Source organism: Pocillopora verrucosa, chromosome 14 (assembly GCF_036669915.1).
Source record: "Pocillopora verrucosa isolate sample1 chromosome 14, ASM3666991v2, whole genome shotgun sequence".
NCBI lineage: Eukaryota > Metazoa > Cnidaria > Anthozoa > Scleractinia > Pocilloporidae > Pocillopora > Pocillopora verrucosa.
In genome coordinates, this window is record NC_089325.1 from 94,872 (window position 1) to 120,921 (window position 26,050).

Genomic DNA, 26,050 nt, shown 5'->3' on the forward strand with positions numbered 1-26,050 from the left:
AATTTGAAACAGGATTGACGACGAAGTTTTCTTTCTTTAAAGCTGTCAAAGGTTTCGGGAACACATGTATATATTGATATAGCTCTTTAGCATTACAAAGCTTTGCTATCGCTATTGTGCATTCTCACTAGTTTATCTAGTTCAAGTCCTCTGGCATGGCTTGGATGATACCACAATTGTGGAATCATTCGGGTTAACTTAATGCTTACACCTCCTTCCTCGGACAGAAGTCACAAAATACTGCGGGAAGATGCATGAGATATTTAAGGAGCAAAAATTCGTTTTTTACTGGTGTGCCTTTCCTAATTTTGGGAAGGAAAGTGTTCAATTGCCAGCACGGCATAGATAGAACAGCTGGAGAGAAAAGGAAACGAAAAGATGCAGAAGAAGTACTGTATATAATAATTTCTTTTTATCCTCAACCTTTGTGTTTCTGTCAACTATGGCTTGCTAATTCGAAAGGTCAAATACTTGAATGGGTCATATGACATTGATCTCAGAATACTTTTATGACAAACGTGATAACAGTTCAATCTTGGCTAAATTGAAGATGGTTTAGAAGTTAACAATTATAAGAACTTTTCACTAACATATGCTGCTGACAAAGGAGAAAATATATGCAATTCTGCATTTTTTGCTTTCTATCAAGCAATCATATGTTTGCTACTTATCACGCTATGACACTTCCGTTTTGTCACATTCCAAAAAATAACTTGAGAAATACACTGTCACTCATCTTACACTGTTATATTTACCTATTACAGAAGGCTGGAAACAAAGATTTTGTTTTCAAGAAAATAAGATTTCTTGTCCAAGACACAAGGAAGTTTGACTGCAAAGCACAGATAAAAATGCAAGAAATTTTATTTTTTTCAGAGAACAAGGTAGTTCTACTTATGTATAAACAGAACAAATGCAATTTAATAAATCAGATATGCGGCATGACTCCTTTTCTTCCATCCCCACCCAAAACAAGCAAACACACCTATAGAGGTTCCAGTCTGGTCTGCAAATGAAAAGGAGGAAGGTGATCACTGCAAAATTAAGCATTAGGGTTCTTATTTATAACATATTGATTATTGTATACTGATATCTAGAAATTAAGGTTGCAAGTAGCAGCCAGCTGAGTTATAGTTTGAGTTTTATCAAGTCCATTACTTTGTTAAATTTAGAGTAACCTTGTCTTGAGAGAGGAAAATTGAGGAGCTGTAATATACTTATCATCAATTAGGGACCACAAAGAAAAATTTATTTATAAAGACTTTTGAAGGAGAGGGGTAAGACTTGTGACAAGCTGGCAGACATATAGATAAACTTTACTGCTAAATGGGTTACAATACAAAGTGCTCAGTATTTGGATCAGCTATGGCTCAACTTAAACTTTGCTTTAGCTTCAAGTTTAATCCTTTGTGGTTTCCTTTCTCTGTGTTTATTTTTTACGTTATGTACACAGAAGAACACAAAAATGACGAGGAATGCTTTTGAATATTAAGAGGCTGGAATAAGCAAGAAACCAAAACTGAATTTTAAACAGTACAAAGTTAATTTGATCTTCCAATGTTATTTAATTTTAACCATTAATAGAATTTGCTATTTAAATTTATCCCCTCCATTTTTCTGGATATTGTGAGCAAAAACAAACAATTATCACAAAATGCATGGTATACAATGGTTTGATTCACCAATGTGGCAGAGGCCTTTCACTGTCGATCCATAAAAAGGGAAATAGTTTGTAAAATGTAAGACATTCTGCATCTTGAGTGTATACTTATTCATCCATGTGAAATTAAAGGTTACTTGAAATAAATGTGAAAGATTTATAGGATTTTCAGACCCCTGATAACAATTACTAATGTGCTGATTTGTTGTACTTAAAGGTTATGATTTTAGCGGAAATAGTGGAAGAAATTTCTGGACCTGGAATTTTGTTGCAAATGTCTGTTTAAATCAGTTTAAGTCAGTTAAAAACTCTCCTGTTTCAAGATTACATGATTACCACACCAGAACCTTTTGTATTCTTTATTGTGCACCATGTTATGATTATGGTTTCAATAATAAAAGGTGCTGACTCAAGAACTTTGCAAAATATCTCTACATACAAAGAAATAGATTGTGGTTATGTACTCCAAATAGCAGGTCACATCAGTCTTCTGTAAGGAAGTAGCAGAAATTGCTATGGTGGTTATGGTGGATGGAGAGAAACATCCATCAAAACCACTTTATTCTATGTGTTAAGAGTTATGATAATCATTATGAACGTTTGGTCGGTCAGCAATTGTGCACCATAAAAAATAATTAGCAAGAGCACTAACTGCTAATTAGTGGTATAAATCTTTTGTCTCCCTGAACATCTAACAGTGGCTATAGATAAAATTTAAAAAATATATTGTTGATGGTTTTGGTCAAAGTTTTGGTGGATGTTCCCTAATGACATCCACCAAAACTACGTAACATCTGGGCACCTTTTAAATACGTGAAATATCTGCATAAAATTGCGTAAAATGTTTTATAATACTACAATCGAACAATAAATTAATACTTACCATTTCTTGAGTAAAAAGTTTTGACGCAATTTCCCAAACAAATGATACACTTTAGGTCATCGGGATAAGTCGGCATGTTGTCGTAGCTTCGTAATTTTCATTTAGTATAACAAGTCATGAGTTGTCCATCATTCCATCTCAGTCCCTCTCGACCAAGGTGGTTTTGGTGGATGGAATCTAATGCTGACCGACCAAAACTGCCTCTAAATCTATCCCATAATGGGTTTGACCCTAGAAAACCCTTCAGATAAGACTACATAAAGTATCTCTCGTTAAATCCTGCCCGTTTGGGAGCTTGGTTGCCAGAATAACACATCATAAACAACTGAAAAATCAAAAAATGCTCTTCTCGTTGCCATGGTAACCACACCATTAACCAGAGCGGGAATTTTGAAATCGCTCAAAAAGGCAAAAATAGTGAAAATAAGTAGAAAATTATTTTTCCACAGCGAAGTTGAATACCCAAAGCTGCAAATTCCGAGGAAAACAAAAAACTCAGTTTTTGAGCAAATTTCAGGTTTACCCCCGCCTTAAGACGGAACTTGGCTTGTGGGAGAGGATTATACGTGAAGGAACATGACGAAATAAATGTTGTGTTTTTTTCAAAAAAAAAGATTCTAAAGATGATATCTAGCTCTAATACCATGCATTGTGAGTTTGTTTATCTTGTTAATGAATTGATTTTTTTCATCAGTCCGATTAGATCTAATGCCACATTGTTCCCAAAATTTTAAGATCCGCACCACGGTGGTTCGTCGTTAGGTTTTTTCCTCCCGGAAGCGCGGGCGCGTGAATGTCTGCGGTAATTTAAAGCAACATGGCGGCGAATTTAAGTGAAGTCGTGTTCGATTTAAGAGGCCAAACAGATTTTTCAGAGAGGGGAAAAAACATTTTGGAACGCAAGTGAACTGGAGCTGAAGTTTTCTTTTGAGCGGGAGTGGATAAAGGCGGTCAGGCAGGCAAAAAGACGACCAAACTATGGTATGGGGAAGATGAATAGCGGACTGGAAGAGGTTTGCGGCAACAAACTTGAGCTTTGTGGTCCACTGGTGGATGGCTACCTTTTAGAAATTGGAGAGCAGATTGCTTCGAAACTAAGTCGCTCAAAAGCAACATCATTGGTAGGCCCAGTTGTCATCTTATTTCCGTGGTAGATATTTCGTCGCATAACAGTTTTGTTCAGGGGCTATAGTGGAGAAGTGAAATTTAATGAAAGAAAATCAAAAATTACTTCGACACTATCTTGTATACAAGCAGTGGAGAAAGTATTTTCGCCGGCGAGATTCGAAGGCCAGGATGTTCTTAGAAAAGAACATTTCAGTCAACAACCGAAATCACAGGGAAAGCTATCGTCTGTTTACAGAGGCAGGTCAGCCGTTGTTGTATCTAAAAACACTCCTTTTGTTGTTGAATACAACCTCAAAAGTCAGGAGACTATGGTGACATTTTATATTCAACGGTACACAACAGAGGATTGTGTTTTCGACAAAAGCTTACAAAGCCTCATGAATAAACAAGGTAATATTAATTAATATTGTGAGGTTAGTGTTGATCAAAGAAACACGAGTTTGTAGCTTTTTTTTCAAACATACATTAGTTACACGTCTGTGTCAACATGGTCTCAGGTTGAAATTTTCTAGACACTGTATTTCCAGTAAATATATTTAGCTTTCCATCTGGTGTGTAAAATATATTATTTTAAATTTTATTACAACTTCAATGATAAATAATCTTAGGTGACATTGCAGTTAAAATTTACCTGGTTAAAAAATAAACTTATGTAAACTTTATAAATGGTAATAAAATATGATTATGGAGCTTTCTGGTGATACATTGACAGTGAAAAGTCTTATTCTATATAGTCTCACTTGCTAATGTACCCTCAAGGTGTCTCATAAGAACATCTTTGTTTCCACTAGTGCTTAATTGCCTACTTTGCAACTCCATTTTTAGGTCACTTACTTTCATATTTCTAGAGTTTAGATTACGGCTATTTGTAACTGGACCAACAGGCTGTTTGCTGCATAAGTGAACACTTTTATGAGCCTCGTATGTTACAGTATCAGGAAATCTTTCATTACATACAGAGCATAGGACTGGTTTTAATGACGAAAGTACTTCAGGTATTAGTTGCTGTCCCTCTGCACACTGGACAGTCACCCTGGCATCTACACATACCTCATATATATAATCATTTATTTCCTTTTCTCTTCCACAATTGCAAAAGTTGCTTGAATTTAGCTGAGAAGGAAGCCGAGACTTAAATGAGAAGTATAAGAACTTGGCATTGGTTGATGTTCTGGCAAATAAAATGCTCTTACATAATTAGCTCTCATGACTTGCCACCATTTCCCTTTTTCAGTTGTTGTATCGGATCTGTTTGTCAAATCCAAGTCATTTTTAACCCCTGAATGTTTAGCCTCTTTTGCCTGTAATGATATTATACCATAACCCACTTTGTAAATTTCAGTTTAGTTGCATGATATGGTATGGCATACCCTACTGTCCACACAGTTACATTAACATTAATTTGATTAACATGACCAATGTCAAGACTTCTCACAAAATTCCCCAACCGTTTGTCAGAAATAGCTATATTTTGGCACCCTTAAGTCCAAACCTAAACATTTTATGTTACGGGGTACCCATAGATCAGAGTTTGGATCAAAAACTGAAGACTGAGTTTTGCAGACAAGGGCATACTTTCTGCAAGACAGAAAGTTCTGGTACTTCATAAAAACAGCTTGTTTCAAAGCCTCATCCGAATTTTGATACCCTTTCATTGTCTTGTCAAACAGACCCTGGAGATATTTCCCTCGTTTAAGTCCAGAAATCAGTTTGTCAATGGTTTGATTGTCAGCAGTAGATGAAATATAACCCCAAGCCCCATATATTGACCCTTCTTTTCCCCCATGAATAAATTCTAATACATTTTTTGTCTCCTGTCTTCATCTGTACTTAGTGCTGGAATTGACATTTGTAATCATATCATAAGTTGTACTGGCATTTTTTCTCCTAGCTACTGAAAAGCCTTTTTGTTCAAGCAGAGATTTAAATTTGTGATATTGCTCATTTAATTGTGTTACTTTTTCCTCTTGTTGCTTTACTTGATCTTCCTTTTCTTCCACACTCTTTTGAAGGCTTTTTAGCTCTTCTTCTATTGCATCTTTCTGAGCAACAGAAGTTTGTATTTGTCCCTCTTAAAAAAAAACCAAAAAAAAACAAACAGAGAAATTAGATCTCAACATTTTTTGCAATCACATGTAAATAAAATACTAAGGAACAGAATGTTGTACATACATAACTTAATTTTCCGTTCGAACTTCAGAGTAGCATGGTGGTAAAAATGAAATCTTTTGCACGTTTCGAAAACACTCAAAGTTATAATATTACCATATTCATCCAGCCGAGCCTTTTTGGCTTCAATGTCCTGTGTTAGCCTTTTGTTTTGTTCTTGTAACTCTCCTTTTCTTTTCAAAGCTACATGTGAAGATGAACTCTTCCAGAATGCGTGAAAAGTTCTACTAAAACCACAGCGTCCTTGGTGAGAATTAGGGCTTATTGCATTTTCTGCGTTTTCGACGGCAAAGTGAGCAAGAGATTTAAGTTATTCAACATAACCACACAAACGCAAATTCGACGTTCAGAATTGCTTTGCTTACCTATCGTCCCGTTTATCCCCTGAAAAATTGCTGGCCATACGAAGACTCTTCCTCGAATGGTATTTTCACTGCCGTAATTATACACAACGATCGGCGATCTGTAGAGAATCCAATTTGGCTGCCAGCAAGAAGCATCGAGCGCTCGATAAAATCGGGGTTTAAAATGTACAAATTTACGGTTTCCACGATTGAAAATACAAATAAACGGAGTCTACGTATAACGATAAAGCTTTTTTATTTGTGATAGGTAGGATACAGCGAGAATAGAAAATTACCCAGGATGGATTTCCCCCTCACAACGCGCCAAATTCACATTCTTAAACGATTTCACCTCGAAAACACAAGCCTAAGGGGGGGTCCCGAAAGCATAAAAATACTTTACTATGGGAAGAATATACCTACCCCTGAAAGTAACGATTTTGACCTTTTTAGCTAGCGTTTAAACCAGGAATTTGTCTCAGAAAGGGACTGAGTAAAACTCGCTTTTCGTTACCAAACGGAAGCGTATGCAAGCTTTATTATTAGAAAGCCATAACTGGAATGTTGGGCAACTGTGTAAGATGCAAATGTATTCATATTGTTTATTGTATTGCCGAGCAGCGAATTTCAATATCTCCACCGCTACTGAGCCATCGAACGCGAAAACAACAAAGACCTGTTGGATCACGTGACGACAGGGACACTATAGGAGGAAATCGCATAGCAACGAACCACCGTGCACGCGTTGTGGACCTACTTTGCCCTGACTGGTGCAAGCTTTAACTTCCGACTAGAGGACGTTTTAGCGGAAAAAGAGGGGAAAAAAAGCTTTTACAAGACTTTTTTGTATTTTAGTGTCAAAATAGTCTGTTTCAAACCTCGCACGGGTTATTATGCAGTGATCTTGGGCAAGAAGGATTGTATCAAAGTGCCACTCCCTAACCCACTGTATGCATCAGGTAACTATCATGTAAACTGAACGAATGCTGACTAAGAAAGAAGGGGATTGCATATTTTCATCCCATAAGAGGAGGAGTGACAATACACCTCCTAACGTAATGCTAAACTCCGATAGCTAAGTGGGAATAGTATACAAAATGGGAAGAGTTGGTTTCGATAACTGCCATACAAAGACTATATACCCACTCGATTGGCGTTTGCTGGTCTTTTAATCTGTACAGAAAGATAACTTAACGTGTAAAGGCTTATTGACAGAGATTAAATGAACTTGGTAAAACTCTCTCCTGCTCGTATTGGTTTGACAAAAAGAAGAAATACGATCCACGACTAGCACGCCGGCATAGGTCTGCAGAAAGAAAAGGTAACAAGATATCATATCAGAAATTCTTTGTGTTTGAATCGATTCAATCTCCTCGGTTAAAATTTGTGTTCGCCTTGACGTCAAAGAAGTGTGCAAAACTAACTTGAAAACTTGAGCATTAAATTTCTTTACTTTCTACAATTTCAAGTTTACACCGAAAGTGACACACAAAACTTTGATTGTTTAAGAAAGAGGAAAAAAAACAGCATGAAAAAAATTGTTACCACCTTTTCATAACGTCACTGAAGGCAACAATCCAATCACGACCAGAATATACAAACCCAAAAGAAGTTAAGTGCTATTTCTGTGTAGAAAGCTATCGACATTTGTGATCTTAGTAGGATGCTTGCCACAACAAAACCCTATATATTTAAAAAGATCTAGTCAAGAATTATCGTCCTATCTCTCTTACAAGTCTGCTTGTAAAGACCCTGGAAAGACTGATATACAATCGCATTTTTGGATTTATTGAATCAAATAATCTACTTAGTAGTCATCAGTATGGCTTTCGTCCTGGCTACTCCTGTACCTCTCAGTTGATACACCTTTTCCATGAATGGGCCAAAGCATTAGATAAACGCCTCTCTACCGATGTAATATTTCTGGACTTCGAAAAGGCCTTCGACTCAGTTCCTCACGACTGTCTTCTACTCAAACTAGAACGCTTTGGCATTACCGGCTCTCTACTTTCCTGGCTATCCAATTTTCTCCAAGGTCGATCTCAACGTGTTGTAATCGAGGGCTGCCAATCTGACTGGGCGCCTTTCACATTTGGTGTTCCACAGGGGAGCATTCTTGCCCCCTGTTATTTATCCTATACGTCAATGACATCCCTGAATCTTTATCAAGTCCTGCAGAAATGTTTGCTGATGATATGTTAATCTATAATTACTGTCCTCCATCTCAAACGTCCATCACTGCCCAGGAGAGTCTAGATAAAGTCACTGATTGGTGTGGCTTGTGGCTTTTAGGAACAAATGCTGACAAATGCGAGTCCATGAAGTTCACCAGGGCTAGAACTCCCTCTTCGTGCAACTATACTATTAATAGCAAGCTACTTACCCAAGTACCTACACACAAACATCTTGGAGCGGTTCTTTCCAGTGATTTATCTTGGAAACCCCACGTAATGTCTGTTGTTGCAAGATCGAACAGATTATTGGGCTTATTCAAGCGGACATTTGGGTCTCACTCTAAGGCTCTATTTACTGGTTATAGATCCATGATCCGTCCAATACTCGAGTACGCTTGTCAAGCGTGGAATCCTCACCAAGCATATCGGATTGAAAAACTTGAATGCGTGCAAAGGAACGTTACAAGATGGATCATTGGTAAAGACACTCCGTATGAAGACCGACTGGAATCCTTGAAACTAGCGACACTAGTTCAGCGCAGAGAGTTTCTTAGTTTGGTTCAGCTTTTTAAGTTCATTAAAGGACACTCTTCTGTAAACACTAATAATTATATATCCTTCAGTAACAGGCAATCAAGAAAAAGTCATCAGTTTAAACTATATAAACCATTTTGCCGTACAGACATCTTTAAGTACTCTTTTTGGCACAGGCATATCGACACATGGAACAGTTTACCGTCATCAGTAGTTGAACTTGACTCAATTAATGCTTTTAAGAAAGCTCTTAAATCAACATTTTTTAACTAGGCCTATAACTAAAAATTAAATTATTCTATGTATTATAAATTATTTTATTATAATTTTAAACAAAATTTTTATCTTAGATATGTCTTCTTTATTTAGACTTTATATTTATATAGATATATGCCTGTATGTAAAATGTTTCAGTATGTATATGTATATTGCATGGTATTAAATTTTTATATCTGGGGTATAGTTTACAATGAGGACTAAGTTTCTCCCTTCTATAACCCTTTTTTAATAATAATTTATTATATGTTATTATTTAAATAAAGTTGTTATATATAAACATGCTCAGATGGTAGATCATCCAAACGTGAAGTAGGATACTAAAATTTGGATCCATGCAAAGATACTGCGACACTTACGGTTTTGACAAATATAAGACATCTTGTTTTCGGTGTTTTTTTTTCATTAATCGTTCTAAGCTGAGGATGAATTCGTTATTTCACTTACTTTGTCCGGGGCATCCTCGTGAACGCAATGACCGCAGCGTGGTAATACTTGCATCTGAAATTTACCTTTAAACGAATATCGCAGAGTTTCTATCATTAGAAAAATTTGTCATTCAAACAAGAAAATATTATATCACATAAACTAGGTCTCAACTAATCTGAGATATCATACCTTGCATTTGACCAATCGTCAGATCTTTGTCAAGACGATCCACACCTGTGTCGAAAATTCGATCTTTATAGTGTTAAGTGTCAAAACTACTTGCGTAGATCAAAGATATAGTTTCTGAAGCGTGCTAGGGAAATGGTTAAAAATTAAACTGCCCGCGATTATATTCATCAAAGGTATGGAGCTTTTTAGTCACGTAAATCATCTAACATTCAACCAGAACAACAAAAACAATGAAAGCTTCATCACCATCATCATTATCATCATCATCATCCTCACCTTCAATATCAAAGTAAAATAAACAAACAAACAAATAGGCACAAAAAAATGGAAATCCAGAAAATTACGTTTGATTACCTGCCAATATGAGAAGCTTTGGAGCAGGACACGATAAGAACAAATTGGACATGCCTTTAGACCAGCTTTCAAAATTAAAAAAGATGTAAAATAAAAACGAATAAAACTGATAGACAAAAGGGAAATGCTGCCTGCTTTACTCACTAAATGGGAGGGGGCATACCTAGTTCCTCAGTTCACCCACAAGGGTGGAGACTATTGTTATCTTTTAGAGACTTCACCCCTGACACCTTCAGAGATGTAGAACAAGGGGAAACGAGACATGATCCTAACTTTTAAAATCCACAATTCCAGGGCTATAGAAGCGTGAAAAAAGTTACCATGAATGGTAACGGTTTCTAAGGAGATGCATACTCGCAGGATTTTGTAGCCCTATCAAAGTATACGTCACATTTCCAGCAAGTGTTTATATAGCGAGAAGTGCACGTCCAAGTAATCTTAGACTCACCTTCCCAAAACTGATCAGTCTTGGACAAGTCAATCCTCCAAGTAAATCTCTCATCAGCCCTCTAAACGACAGATACCCAAAAAATGAAAAAAGATTTGAAGTTAGTCCCTGCCGAAAAGCAGGGACTGCTGTGGTCTATCATTTCAGTAAAACGTCTCATTAACAGCAGCTTAAAGGTGCTTTCAACATTTACATACGCAAAGCAGTACTCCTTACAGCTCCGTTGGTTCTGTCCAATGCGATACTTTTTATAGTTTTCTCCAGTCAGACATTTTTTTATTAACAATTCTGTAACTCGATTTATCACTCTTTTTACAGTATTTGAATCATTTTTCTGTTTGATAAATTGGTGAATGTGATCTAAATAAGGTGACACGAGAGAAAAACATTAAGAGCTTACACATTGTAAGCGTGGATATTTACAAAAGAATACTTTTTGGGGAAATGGGGGTCGGGGTATTTGAATGCAAATAGGCCTGTGGGTGATTATAAGAGCTAGCACACTGAAATAGGAGGTTTTTAACAACATAAGTATCACCCTTAAATCTATTAGGAGGAGGTATAAAAGAAGAAAGGAGGGGTAAAGGGAAAGGGATAAGAGGGAAGGGGGAGGGGTGAAAGGAAACAGGGGAGGGGTAAAAGGAAATGGGGGAGGGGTAAAAGGGAACAGGGGAGGGGTAAGAGGGAAGGGGGAAGAGGTAAGAGGGACCTGGAGAGAGGTAAAAGGGAAAAAGAAAGGGTAATTGGATGTTCAGAAAATTTAGGATTAAAGATAACTTCAATAGAAACAGTTAACAAATAATTAGGGCCTTCTTGCAGGCTACCCAGGAATGCTTTCCACTCTCCGTTGAAAATTCTCCTTTTGATTATTTGTGACAAAAGATGATTAAAGTTGTCGTGAGAACAGCTTAAAAAATAGGACCGTGAATTCTTTAATAAAACAGTTTTAATCACCCACACACAATGCAGGTACTCTAACTGTTTAGTCACAGGGAGAGCCGATACAGCCTTGGGGTTAGTGTTTGAAGAGCGTGCTGCATACCAGTAAAAGTAACCAATTATATGCAGGTCTCTTTGAATGAGATCTATCAACACTGATGAGGAAAAAATCTTCAAGATTCTCCTTCCAAGATTACACACTTTTACACTAATTTTCACATTTTACATTATTTTATTTACTACTCTGAAGGATAATCACTTACAGCTAATAAATGGAGACAAACGCAAAGACGACGAAAGAAAAAATGAATAAACTAAAACAAAATTAGAACAAAGTTATCTTTAAAATATTCACAAAGTCCAATTTCCATTCTTTCTTTTTCTTTTTGAGCCCGCGAGAAATATTTCAGCGGCTGTAAAAAAAAGGGTCATACCTTACAACGAAACAAAGGCCACATTGAAAGAATCGCATCAGAACAACTGTTGAGCAATGTTCACTTTCTACTGCAAAACATGGACTACGTGCTTTTCAACATCGCAAACCAACAACTTATTATCTTCAAAAGCAGCGACAAACGAGGGACATTTAATTTCTTCAATATTGAATGAGTAAACAAATTTTCCATCTAAAGAAAACACTTGAAATCTGCGATTATTGTTCTTATCACACACGATCAGATTGTTAAACGCGTCAATCGTGAATTTTTTAGAAAAAAAGAGTATTCCTGCACAGAGTTCCTCCTTGCTAATGTCATACAGATAAAGTCCTTCGTTGTTGAACACGTTAATATAGTTAAATGAGACAAATGAAACAAAAAACTTGTCTTCATGATAAACAGCAAGAACCGGATTACTAAAACTGCGTGGTTCTTTGAAGGACTGTACTAATCCTGTACCGTCAGGGGAGAGGACTTTGACTGACTTGTCGCCCCAGTCACACACGATCATGTGACCATCATCTCTGACAGATACAGACAAAGGATTTATCAAATGCTGACTGATGACTTTAATGAAGTCGCCATGTTCAGTAAACAATAACATCTTACACGGTTCCAAAATCTCTCCATGAATGACAATGACTTCATCAGATGTTGTAAATTCCACCGAACGAGGAAACGTGATTCTCTTAGCATGAGACCCTTTGTCTCCTATTGTTCTCAGATATTTCCACTCACGATCAAACAAATAAACTCTGTTAAGATCTGCTATGGCAATCTTTCCATTTCTTTTATTCACTGCAATACTACCTAGTCCTTCAAACTGTCCCGGTCCTGTCCCACGTGATCCAAATGAATGAATAACTTTGTACTGATGACCAGTCGCCTGAACTCTCCAGGGACTACCAGTCAGCGGTTGGCCATTCACCTCAACACAAATGTCATGCAAGCCAACACTCTTTGGCTTGTAACGCGCTACGTAGGTTCCATTCTTACAGTCATCAATTTTGGTTTCCTCCTCTTCTCCTTTTTGAGAGCGGACTATTACGGTCAGTTGGTCTTGTTCATCATAACATTGACTTCCCTTTGAATCTCGCGTTGTTACTGTAAAGCTAGTTTCAGTGCCTGCTTCAGCCTCGATTAAACCTCTTCCTTCTGCCGATGCCTGTGAAGGATCCCTGTTCGTCTCGAATACTTGACCCGGAACCAAGCCTCTGACAGTATTCATAGCTTCCAAATTTACACAATAGACTACATGTTGAGGTTTACATACTTCAATATCCTGTGTGGTTAAAAGTTCCTCGCATCGACCAAGCACAGCATGTCCTGCTTGCAGAATTTCAGGACCGATGCTTCGTTGTACGATATTTTCACCATATTCGACAGAACTCTTAAGCTGAGCCGCAAGTAACTGAACATTTCCTATTTCTGCTGCGTAATTCCTTTGTTGCGTGACTTTCATTTCTGCCAGCTTAGTTTTTACAGCCGTTTCATGTTCCTTCGCAACTCGAATAATTTCTTGCACAACTTTCGTGACCTTCTCTTCAGCGGCGCAGATTTCTTCTTCGCTTTTATTCATGAGTTCAGTTTGCTCCGATATCTTTGACTCCACGATAACAAGTTTTTCCTTAACTCTGGCAAAGACTTGCGTCATCTGCATCTTTTGTTCTTCGACAGCCTCCTGTAAGTCTACTAAAGAATGTCGATTATGACTCACTATACTGCACTTGTGGCAAATACAAACGCTACAGTCTTGACAATAATAATCAAGCGGTTCATTCTCGTGATATTTCTTTGCACACATGGCGGGTCTGTGCATCAACTCCTCCACATCTTGCACTTGCAAATTATCGATCAAAACATTGCGATGACCTCTTGTGGCCTTCAGGCGCTGATGAGCGTCAAAACAATCCTTGCAAAGAAAGTTCTGGCAAACAAAGCAATAGCAAGTTGCCGTGTTGTTGTCTTCACAACTGCTGCATCTCTGAGTTTCTTCGCTGCCATCTCTCAGAGCAAGGAGATCCACCAATCGGTTGAGATGAAAAGATGTGGGAAGGCCGCCAAACGAGTCTCCCTCAGGGATCTGAAAGCAAGCCTGACAAACTGGACATTTGATCGTCGTTTCTAACTTTCTTTTTGCATATCCTGCGTGTTTGTCGATACACCGCAGGCAAAATGAGTGTAGACATGGCAGTGTCTTGGGATCTTTGACTGTTTCTAAACACAATGGACACTCGGCTTCCTTCTTGAGGCTTGTAAACAGCTGTTGAACATCCATATCTAGCTGACTAAGTTGAGAACTGGGTGCGGTTGACACGTCACATCGCTAATCATACATAAAGCGAGACCTAGGGGAGGGATCAGTCACCTAATGAGCCCTCACCCTCTCCACCCTAAGTGTAGCCTCTAAAGTGTTTCAATGTGTTTTTTATTCTGTTTCTAGGGGCGGAGTGATTACTCATTTTTTTAAAGTTTTTCTTTTTGAGAAATGAAAGCTATGGAATCATTTATTTTTAACGCACACTTGTCGGAATAAGTTTCTGTTTCGGCGCCTAAATGAGGAACAGTCATCGTCAACTTCTTGGTTAAATGGCCCCGTTTGCCAACTTACACGTACGGCTGCAGGTGACAAAATTCGACCACACTAGTACAGGACAATTTCGCACGCATGACCGACGATTCCATGCTAAAAGTGTTTTATTATTTTAATTATGAAGATGAAGTGAAGAACTGAATTCAGTTTCCACGCAAAGAAATTCAATGAACTTTGCAAACGTTTTCGATTGGCATTACCTTACCTCGGTAATCTCCGAAGGTGTGCTTTATCTCCATAATTAAGATGGAGTTGCAATTTGCTGCTTTGTACAGCTAAATGCAGAAATATTACTCCCTTTTCTAATCACCTTTCTGCTTGTAAATTTCTGAATACTGCTGAGAATTTTCGTTTTGATCATTCCCGTGAGTGCAAAGGTTTAAAGGATTTTCCTATCCAGTTTAACTTTTCGAGAAGAGTGACTGACACATTGATTTGTTTGTAATGTTGCGTACAGAGTCTCCTTACTTTTTCTGGTTTTGCCTTTTTCAGGAAACGTGTCACTAATCATAGCTGCTAAAAGCTCTTGCAAGTTTTAAATTACTGAACTCACTGTAGTTTTCTTATCAGCTCCGTTCAATTTTAGCAGGGAATTCTGCAAGACGTGATGCTACTCAAATAGTCCCCTCCTGTAAGATAATTTTTTTGATTCATTTACTTTCTCCATAATATTTGAAAATTTAGGGTGTTTAATAAATTTTGCTGCATTTTTCTGAATGTGTCTTTGATAAGGTGAAAAGGAGAAATATACATAGAGCCTATATATTGCTGGCGTGTATAATTATCAGCAAAAAAGCTCAGTTACCTAATAACGCAAAGAAATGAAGGCAAAATTTTATCTTAACTGAGGAAGAGTCGAAACTTGCTTTCACCCTTCCCCATAAAGTGTCCTTTGAGAGCCTTTCAATACAAAATTCTAAATTTGATACTTTATACAAACAAGAAATTATTGCAAATTGGATATTGTGAGCATGATGGATGCACTTTCTGTGACAAAGAATCAGGAACATTACACCACCCTTTTTTCTTTTTCCCTCACTCAAATATCTGTTGGAAACGAGTCGGAAATTATTATTTCACAATAACAAACCAAGTTATGGCTCTCAGCCTTCAAGATATCATTATAGGTATTACAACATTGTCATGCCTTTTACTAAATTATTTGATACTAATCGAAAAAATACATATCTGAGATTGCAGAAGGACGCATGCGCATCCGAATACAGAAAGTTTCAAACTAAAAGTGAAAATTTATTTTCAAACAGAAAAAAACATTGCCTCAACAAATAAAGACCTGGAAACTTTCTATAAGAATTGGATTAAAAACTTTCCACTCTAATCTTGGGTGTTTCTCTCTTTCACCTTTTTTTTTTTTTTGCATTAGTAATAATTACAATGATTGTATTAGTTTTCCCAAAAGTAACTGTATTTAACTTCATTATAATAGTGAGGGTGTGCAGTAACTTAAAAGTCTTATTATTGTTAATATAGTCAATATTTTTTAGAAAAGTTGTAATGTTAATTTTGGTGAAAATGCTTACAACAGCAATTGAGCCAATCCTCGTTTCTGTGTAGTAACTTTAACTATGTCTGTAATTTGTACTTAAATAATGATAATGAATAATAATGAAATAGAGGCGTGTATAATTATAACAGAATACAATTAAGGGGTATGGGGGTTGGGCTATTAAGACAGAATTTGGCTTGTGGGAGAGGATTATATGTGAAGGAACATGACGAAATAAATGTTCTGGTTTTTTTTTTCAGAAAAAAAATCTAAAGATGATATCCAGATATGATACCATGCATTGTGAGTTTGTTTATCTTGTTAATGAATCAATTTTTTCATCGTTCCGATTAGATCTAATGCCACATTGCTCCCCAAATTTTAGGATCCGCACGCGTTGCGGACCTACTTTGCCCTGACTGGTGCAAACTTTCACTTCCGACTAAAGGACGTTTAAGCGGAAAAAGAGGGGAAAAAAAGCTTTACAAGACTTTTTTGTATTTTAGCGTCAAAATAGTCTGTTTCAAACCTCGCACTGGTTATTATGCAGTGATCTTGGACAAGAAGGATTGTATAAAAGTGCCACTCCCTAACCCCCTGTATGCATCAAGAAAATGTCGTGTAAACTGAATGAATGCTGACTATGAAAGAAGGGGAATGCATATTTTCATCCCATAAGAGGAGGAGTGACATTACACCTCGTAACGTAATGCTAAGCTCCGATAGCTAAGTGGGAATAGTATACAAAATGGGAAGAGTTGGTTTCGATAGCTACCATACAAAGACTATATACCCACTCGATTGGCGTTTGCTGGTCTTTTAATCTGTACAGAAAGAGAACCTAACGTGTAAAGGCTTATTAACAGAGATTAAATGAACTTGGCAAAACTCTCTCCTGCTCGTACTGGTTTGACAACAAGAATAAATACGATCCACGACTAGCACGCCGGCATAGGTCTGCAGAAGGAAAAGGTAACAAAATATCACATCAGAAATTCTTTGTGCTTGAATCTATTCAATCTCCTCGGTTAAAATTTGTGTTTGCCTTGACGTCAACGAAGTGTGCAAAACTAACTTGAAAACTTGAGCATTAAATTTCTTTACTTTCTACAATTTTAAGTTTACACTGAAAGTGACACACAAAACTTTGATTGTTTAAGAAAGAGGAAAAAAACAGCATGAGAAAAATTGTTCCCACCTTTTCATAACGTCACTGAAAGAACAACCCAATCACGACCAGAATATACAAACCCAAAAGAAGTTAAGTGTTATTTCTGTGTAGAAAGCTATGGACATTTGTGATCTTAGTAGGATGCTTGCCACAACAAAACCCTATATGCTCAGATGGTAGATCATCCAAACGTGAAGTAGGATTCTAAAATTTGGATCCATGCAAAGATACTGCGACACTTATGGTTGTCACAAATATAAGACATCTTTGTTTCGGTGATGGATTGGGAATCCTTTAGTTCATAAAACAATAAAAGGTTCCGAATAAATCGCCCAATAAAGACAGAGTGCGCGACGAATATGACAAAAAACAAGTGCGGGAGTCAGTTCTATATCAATACCTACCTCAGAAAGTTCTCCTTTGTCACAGCGAGTTTCAGCCGCATTAGAAATGTCACTAAGACTTCTGCAACCTGCACACATAAAGGACAAACCACAGTCGGAACACGGCAATAGTCACCTCAAGTAGCAGGTGTAAATAAGATGTAACCTTGGGCTAAGGGATACTTATGATGGTACTGTAATTTTTTTCAGAATCGGTCTCTTTACCGTGAATCATGTTTTTCACGTTTTTTAGAATTGAAAATTTCAGAACATTCGCAATTTCCCAACTTTATTCCACTCATACCACAAAAATACGTCAGGAAAAAGTGAGGTTTGATTGTTACTAAATGTGAGAAATTTTAAATTGCTCTGAGGAGATGATGCAGCCGTTCACAACAAGGCATGGAAAACCTTGGTAAGCTCATTAGAATTTTTTAATTTTTTACTACCATTGTTATCATTATCATTCAGTATTATTTTTGTATTTATCATTATTGTTATTATAATTTAATTATTACTCTTTTTTACATTTATCGTTCTAAGCTGAGGGTGGATTCTTTGCTTCACTTACTTTGTCCGGGGCATCCTCGTGAACGCAATGACCGCAGCGTGGTAATACTTGCATCTGAAATTTACCTTCAAACGAATATTTCAGAGTTTCCATCCTTAGAAAAAATTGTCATTCAAACAAGAAAATATTATATCACATAAACTAGGTCTCAACTAATCTGAGACATCATACCTTGCATTTGACCAATCGTCAGATCTTTGTCAAGACGATCCACACCTGTGTCGAAAATTCGATCTTTATATTGTTAAGTGTCAAAACTACTTGCGCAGATCAAAGATATAGTTTCTGAAGAGCGCAAGGGAAATGGTTAAAAAATTAAATTGTCCGCGACTATATTCGTCAAAGGCATGGAGCTTTTTAGTCACGTAAATCATCTAACATTCAACCAGAACAACAAAAACAATGAAAGCCTCATCATCATCATTATCATTATCATCATCCTCACCTTCAATATCAAAGTAAAATAAACAAACAAACAAACAAACAGGCACAAAAAAATTGAAATCCAGAAAATTACATTTGATTACCTGCCAAGATGAGAAGCTTTGGAACAGGACACGATAAGAACAAATTGGACATGCCTTTAAACCAGCCTTCAAAATTAAAGAGATAGAAAATAAAAACAAATAAAACTGATAGACAAAAGGGAAATATATACACCTGCTTTACTCACGAAACGGGAGGGGGGGGGGGCATACTTAGTTCCTCAGTTCACCCACAAGGGTGGAGGCTCTTGTTATTTGTTAGAGACTTCATTCCTTCAGAGATGTAGAACAAGGGGAAACGAGACATGATCCCAACTTTTAAAATCCACAATTCCAGGGCTATAGAAGCGTGAAAAAAAGTTACCATGAATGACAACGGTTTCTAAGGAGATGCACACTCGCAGGATTTTGTAGCCCTATCAAAGTACACGTCACATTTCCATCAGTGTTCACATGGCGAGAAGTGCACGTCTGAGTAATCTTAGACTCACCTTCCCAAAACTGATCAGTCTTAGACAAGTCAATCCTCCAAGTAAATCTCTCATCAGCCCTCTAAACGACAAATACCCAAACAATGGAAAAAGATTTGAAGTTAGTGCCTTGCGTGGAACTCTGGAAGTATGGTGGGCGCTGATCATTTTGACTCGCGCTACAGACTTCATCGAGAAGCAGGGACTGCTCTAGTCTATCATTTCTGTAAAACGTCTCACTAACGGCAGCATAAAAGTGCTTTCAACATTTACACACGCAAAGCAGTTCTCCTTGTAGCTCCGTTGGTTCTGCCCAATGTGTAGCAAGATGCGATGCTTTTTAGATAGTTTTCTCCAGTCAGACATTTTTTTACCAACAATTCTGTAACTCGATTTATCCTCTTTTTACAGTATTTGAATCATTTTTCTGTTTGATTAACTGATGAATGTGATATAGATAAGGTGACAAGAAATAAAAAGATTACGAACTTACAAATTGTAAGCGTGAATATTATATTTTTGGGTGTATGAGGGTCGGGATATTTGAATGCAAATAGGCCTGTGGGTGATTATAAGAGCTAGCACACTGAAATAAGATATTTATTAACAACATACGTAACCCCCCTAAATAGGAAGAGGTAAAAAGGAAGAAATTAGGGGAAAAAGGGAACGGGGGAGGGGTAAGAGAGAAGGGGGAAGGGATTAAAGGGAACTGGGGAGGGGTGAGTGGGAAGGGAGATGGGGTAAAGGGGAACGAGGGAGGGGTAAGAGGGAAGGGAAGAGAGAAGGGGGAGTGGTAAAAGGGGAATAGGGGAGGGATGAGAGGGAAGGAGGAGGGGTAAAAGGGAAGAGGGAAGGGATTAAAGGGAACTGGGGAGGGGTAAGAGGGAAGGGGGAAGGGATTAAAGGGAACTGGGGAGGGATAAGTGGGAAGGGAGATGGGGTGAAGGGGAACGAGGAAGAGGTAAGAGGGAAGGGGGAGTGGTAAAAGGGGTATAGGGGAGGGATGTGAGGGAAGGGGGAGGGGTAAAAGGGAAAAGGGGAGGGATAAAAAGGAGTGGGAAAGGGGTAAGAGGGAAGGGGGAAGGGGTAAGAGGGAACTGGAGAGAGGTAAAAGGGAACAAGAAAGTTGTAATTGGATGTCCAGAAAATTTAGAATTAAAGATAACTTCAATAGAAACAGGGCACTGCTGCTGCTTACCTTCTGCCCTGTATCCACCTGACTAGTCCCTGCATGCACCACAGTCGAAGCCTTTGTATTGACTGTTTCTTCAGATTCTTCACTAATTGTATCACAGGCATGTGACAGTGGGGGAGAAGTTGGACACTCACTATTTACTTTATCTTCACTGTCACCACTACATCTGTTGGTTTCAAACACAATTTTAATCGTACTTGAATGTAAATATAACAGTAGACTTAATCAACCAAAACAACAGATATTACAAGCATTAATCTCTTTGTCAAAAGCTTTCCACCACTGACTCAGACGAGAAGAAATTAAATTCACCTGACTAACTGTCCAGCCATGGATATACGCGCTGATTCCACATTGTGGACCTGGCCACTTCGTATGCTGCAATTGAAAAAACATGAAGGTCGCATCATATAACATTTGGTCACCATTGGCTATACCCCTTGAAAATGTAAACTCAAGTAATTTTCGCTTAGAATTTAGCCTTGGAAGAATTAAACAAAAGAAATCCCATTGAGGTTGAGGGATGATAAATAAATTTATTCTGTTTTATTCTCCCTAGCCTCTGAGTCATGTTAGAATTTTAAGATATCAAAAATGGCAGATTGGCCTCTGTCATTTGGATTGTGAAAACTGAAGGAAAATGAAGGAAATCTTGTTTTAGACTGGTCCTTCATCCCATTTCAGAATACCTCCATTCTATTCCTTCTTCCAGTGATTGAAACGAAGATGGTCTACTTCTCAGGAAAGACTGCATAGCAGACAATGCTTCCATCGCTGTCCCTATATGTATATAAACAAACAAATTTCTCCATAAATCCAGAGCTTTTTCTCAATAATACCTACATGCCTATTCAGTTACTGCCTGGATACAGTTTCTTGCTGAAAAGTATTTAGCTCTCATTGAAAATTGTTAACCTTACTTAATTGTAACACAACTGACTAGTGACTTCTTGCACCCCACTTGTTCATACCAAACTGGTGTAAACAGATGTAAATTGGAAATTAAACTAGGATTAAATTGGTCTTCTTTCACCACAGTCTTTAATTAGTCTAGAAAACTCATGTCATCCACCCAACCAAACAGATGAAAATTACATTTTGACATTGTGAGGTAGTTTTCCTGTTTTACCTCTGGTTGTCATTGGCTACTTCTGATATTTTCCTTCAATCAGATCAGCAATTGTGATCACTCTGGTTTTACTTTTAAGTACTACATTCATTTAAATGCACTCCATGTACTTTATTTATTAGTCTCTCTCACTCACCTTCCACTACATCAATAACAGCTAGTCCAGCTAAAGAGGTACTCAACAGTTTTTGAACTCCAACATGAACAGCAATGGCCCCACCCATGCTGAAAACAAGAAATTACTATCACTAACCCTTTAACTCCCATGAGTGACCGAGACAGAATTTCTCCTTGCAATATCTATACAATATCAACCAGATAAGTATAAAGGGAATAAAGAAAAATATCAATTTGGGGATAATTAGTTGATCCAATACTAAATTCTCTGAACTAACATTATAAGAATTGTATCATTGACAGTAAGAAGAATGACAAGTTTGATCTGGGAGTTCAAGGGTTAAGCCCTTGTGATCAACATAAACACATCTTGTTACTATTAAACCCCACACATTTTAAAACATTGGCTTAGATAAACTGCGCTTTTCTTTGTACATATTGCTACAGTGTATACACACTCTTATTAATGCATTAAGGACAAATCAAAATAAAAGGATGTAGACAGTTTGTTTACCCCTGCTGTCTCTGCTTAAGCTGTTATTTTCTCCCAGTTACTCTACAGAATATTACCTACAGCATAACAATAACGTTAGGAGTTTTTTAAACTCTACATCATCTTATTTTCAGATACATCCACTTAATGACACCATGGTGAAAATTTATAAAAAAAAACTTAAGGATATCATGCAGGTGATAATTTAATGGTCTGGAGCCCACATCTACCTTAACCAATTTGCTCCAGACACTTCATAATACAATATAAATGCATTTTACCTGTGTCCAACCAGAAGTATGGATGGAGGGGAATCTCCATAGATAGCCTGTACAACATTTCCAACATCTCTGTGAGTGATAAACAAACAGTTTTTATTGAAGTATGACATTATAAAATATGTTCAGTAGTAAGACATGTATGCTATTTGCCATGTTACATATACACTAGCCTCCATTTTGTGCAAAAATATGTTTGGATATTAGTGAGCAGATGCTCCATGTTCCAAGAGGCCAGCAATTTTCTGAGGGCAATGCTTAAGGGAAACTGTGAGTTTCAAGGAACCAATTATGTCAAAGGATGTTGATGTATCAGCAATTACAATTTTTGAATACCTGTAACTCAATTTCACATTGTCTCTGATAAACAGGTAACTACGTACTCATTTTATTAAATAAATAATATTGGGCCCTGAGTGCAAGTTTGGGGAAACTGACACAAAATTTTTCATCTCCTATACACTGATCTATTACATTCAACCAATTTTTTAAAATTACTCTCATGCAGACATCCAGTAGAGCACTTGCAGGGTGACACCTGACTGAGTAATTACTCCCTTACTCAAAGGTATCTAATGTAACAAATACATCTAGTGTGAAAGATCATTTGTCAGGTAAAACTTACTTTGATAAGGTATCTGCTGACAAATCAGAGTCATCTTCTGTGGATGTGTCACCTTTAAAAGAAGCAATTTTCATGTATTTCAAAACTACAGCTGCACAAACATTGTCACTCAAAACATGTCCAGTAAAGCTAAGTACACAAGTGTGGACACTATATAACTAAACACTTAAGAAACAAGTGTCTAAATTTGTAGGTTATTACGGTGGTAGACAGGAAGGGCATTTGTATGGATTTTCTTTCCACTGGGAAATGAGCATTCAATAGGACTGTCAATTATGTTATTTTTTTCTGTGATATCTACAAGCAAATCTTGTGTATTTGGCCCTTTTCACCCAAACATCAGCATGCACATTCTCCACACTCTACTCCCATTTCCCAAGATGCTGACATGGAGAATTGGTTAAAAATCAAGAGCTTCAGTCTTTAAATGACAATCATTTCCTATTTCTCTTGACCTCAATGTGTGATTCAGGAGTGATGTTGTAAGAAGAAATTAGATGTTCGTCATTTTGAGGGATCAAACGGTTATAGGTTTGTTAAGAATCATACACTTACCATGGCCTCTGAGATCTAATGCTAGAACTTGACAGTGACATATTCTTATGATTGATTTCTAAAAAAGATGAAAACTCTCTTAGTATTATCACTTGATAGCTCTTTTTTGTTGTTTTAAAGGCTTAAAAGACCATCACTTTTCAAATCCAGCATCCTTCTCTGGATTAACTTTTCATAAAGAGCTCCCAAAAGTCTATTTCAATTAGCATGGACTGGAGAAAACATCTTCAAAACTTCAAAAAAAAAAATGGCCAGACTGGTCAGGAAGTTTGCAGTCAATCACAGAGGACAACTTTCAACACTAAGGCATTGATTTGCTTAAATCATTAGAGTGCACAATAGAATTATAAAACAAAGCTTGCACTATTGGATTTGGGTATCTGAATTTTCTAACTATGTTATAAAGTGTTGTGACAAATACTTACAGTAAAGACAGCCCATGATAAAGCAGAATGCCCTCCACCATGAAGTAACAATAGTACTGGGCCAGAATTACCAGCCTGGTAAACTCGAAATCTCTATTGCACAAGATGCCAGGCAATAAGTCAAGGAGATCCTTCTATTCTTTCCATTCCTCATCATGGCCTCTTAAACTTAACCCTTTAATTCCAAGTAGTGATTAAAATGAAACTTCTCCCAATAATATCTATACATTATTAAGCAAACAGGTAATGAGAATATTCAAGCTGATCAGGTAGAAACAGCTATCTTGATCTAGCACCAAGTTCTCATTACTAATTTAGGAAATGTGTCGCAGCTAGAGGGGAGAATTAACAGTCAGATCTTGGGAGTTAAAGGGTTAACCCCTAAGAGTGACTAACATCCAATTTCTCCTTAAAGTATCTCCATAGAATCAAATATTAAGGTCATATGAATCGATGAAATTATCTAACTAAGTAAAGAAGTTCTTCTCTTTGTCAGTAACTTAGGAAATGCATGAAGAACAGTATGGACAATATACATACTGATGATTAAGGGAGTAAAAAGATAAAAGAGACATGTACATATCCTATTGCCAAGGCACTGGCATTAAGCTTCAAAAGTCTGAAGCCGGACATGGCATTGTAACTGTAAGGAGAATGTTCCTGTCTATTTTTTTAGTTTTTTTTTTTAGTTTTTTTTAGTTGGTTTTTTTTTCATGGTTAAGCATGCTATTCTGGTGGTCTTAGTCAAACTTTATCTGAAATATAAATACCTATCTGAAATAAATCAATTAAATAATTTCTTTGTCACATGAAGATAGCAAAAGTTTTTCACCCTCTATAATTGTACCAAGAATAACAAGCTTACTTCACTCAAACAGAACCCCTCATGCCCTAACTATGAGCGGTTGTCACTGCCAAAAATACAGGCAAAATTAATGGTTTGTAATAAACAGAAATGTTCTAATTGTATTAACCATTTTTTCCTTGAATATTTCATTTCACCATAGGTGACTTGTCCATTTGTATTTTAAATAAATCTCTTGAGATAAGATAAACTGTTCTCCAAAAGACAAGTAGACCATTTCTATTTATTACAAATGATTTATTATGCCTATATTGTTGGCGGTGACAGCCGCCCATACCTAACATTAATATCTGTATTCTTTGCACTTTCCTCTTAACATTTCCTAAGGACGACAAGGAGACTTTTAAAATTAGGGGCTTCTTGAATTGGTTACCATTTCTATTATTCTCGTGACCTTTTTACATTTGATTCAAGGGTACTGAAAAGGAAAGGAGAAATTATACAAATGTTGAAGTCATTCACTGATAGGGGTTAAAGAGTGAATCAACAAAAGGGAATGCATTTTCCAGTAGTAACGACCACAGCTTATGACATTCAACGTCAACATGCTGGCCGTTGCATGAAGTAATCACAATTGCATAAAATGTTTCGAAAAATACAACTGTAGCATGCACAAGAAGTAAGGTCAAATGAATTAACATGACTTTTGTACTAAAATAACTTTTAAACAATCACAGCACTCGTAATTAACGTGGGTATGGAATTTAGAGGGATCTCCCCTTCTCTCATTACAGAAGCACTCAGTGGAACAAAAGATACGTTTTTATCATTGACACAAACATCTCTCGAACTATCGAAGTAATCTTCCCAAGACAACGGTGTGTAATCACGCTTTCGTCGCAGTCCTCCCGTGGTTCTGTTTGTGCGATCAAAAGATCTCAGTCCATAACAACAGCTACATAAAGTTTTTTACAAACCACCTACATAAAGTTCTTTACAAACCACCTACATATCAATTCAGTGTCTTAATTCTTACCCGTAAGATTTCCCAGGTCGTTTCGGGGCAGGAGGTAAACCAACGTATTTGCTCTTTAAAGCCTCTTTCCTCAGTTCCGACATTTTGGATTTTTTTCCCGATATTTTTATCGCAGGCTCATATTTTGCTCGCGTGGGGTTTGCCTCCACACATTTGTCATACAGTCACGGTCACGCAGGGTCAGGTAGTCAGTCACACAATCGCTAAACCCTGAGATATGTACATCTTCTTCTTCTGTTTTTTTT

The 26,050-nt window shown here is 37.1% G+C and overlaps 2 protein-coding genes, 1 long non-coding RNA gene and 1 pseudogene across 4 annotated transcripts; all 4 read right to left on the reverse strand.

The window, feature by feature from the left end:
* Positions 1–846: 846 nt before the first annotated feature.
* Positions 847–2,727, reverse strand: LOC136278214 (uncharacterized). Its single transcript, XR_010716255.1, has 2 exons — positions 2,544–2,727; positions 847–1,006 (listed from the first exon to the last, which is right to left on the reverse strand). It is a non-coding gene; the product is annotated as an uncharacterized lncRNA (long non-coding RNA).
* Positions 2,728–4,397: 1,670 nt separating this feature from the next.
* Positions 4,398–6,906, reverse strand: LOC131775689 (uncharacterized; annotated as a pseudogene).
* Positions 6,907–7,362: 456 nt separating this feature from the next.
* On the reverse strand, positions 7,363–25,922 carry LOC131779252 (protein phosphatase methylesterase 1-like). Of its 2 annotated transcripts, none has more exons than XM_066161375.1 (16): positions 25,806–25,898; positions 25,589–25,685; positions 23,965–24,057; positions 23,540–23,597; positions 22,985–23,036; positions 22,363–22,431; positions 21,608–21,696; positions 21,032–21,122; positions 20,655–20,720; positions 20,346–20,508; positions 19,166–19,226; positions 18,717–18,782; positions 18,361–18,405; positions 18,190–18,254; positions 17,640–17,707; positions 7,363–7,490 (listed from the first exon to the last, which is right to left on the reverse strand). In XM_066161375.1, the coding sequence occupies exons 1-16, from the start codon at positions 25,886–25,888 to the stop codon at positions 7,472–7,474; spliced, it is 1,185 nt and encodes a 394-aa protein (XP_066017472.1). In that variant the 5' UTR covers positions 25,889–25,898; the 3' UTR covers positions 7,363–7,471. The 2 variants fall into 2 exon arrangements, with proteins under 2 accessions (XP_066017472.1, XP_066017473.1); XM_066161376.1 differs by lacking the exon at positions 7,363–7,490 and adding an exon at positions 16,866–17,021 and having other exon boundaries at positions 25,806–25,922.
* Positions 11,591–14,401, reverse strand: LOC136278085 (E3 ubiquitin-protein ligase TRIM71-like). The gene has a single exon (XM_066161318.1). It carries the CDS (start codon positions 14,240–14,242, stop codon positions 12,029–12,031), a length of 2,214 nt encoding a protein of 737 aa, XP_066017415.1. The 5' UTR covers positions 14,243–14,401; the 3' UTR covers positions 11,591–12,028.
* Positions 25,923–26,050: the final 128 nt, after the last annotated feature.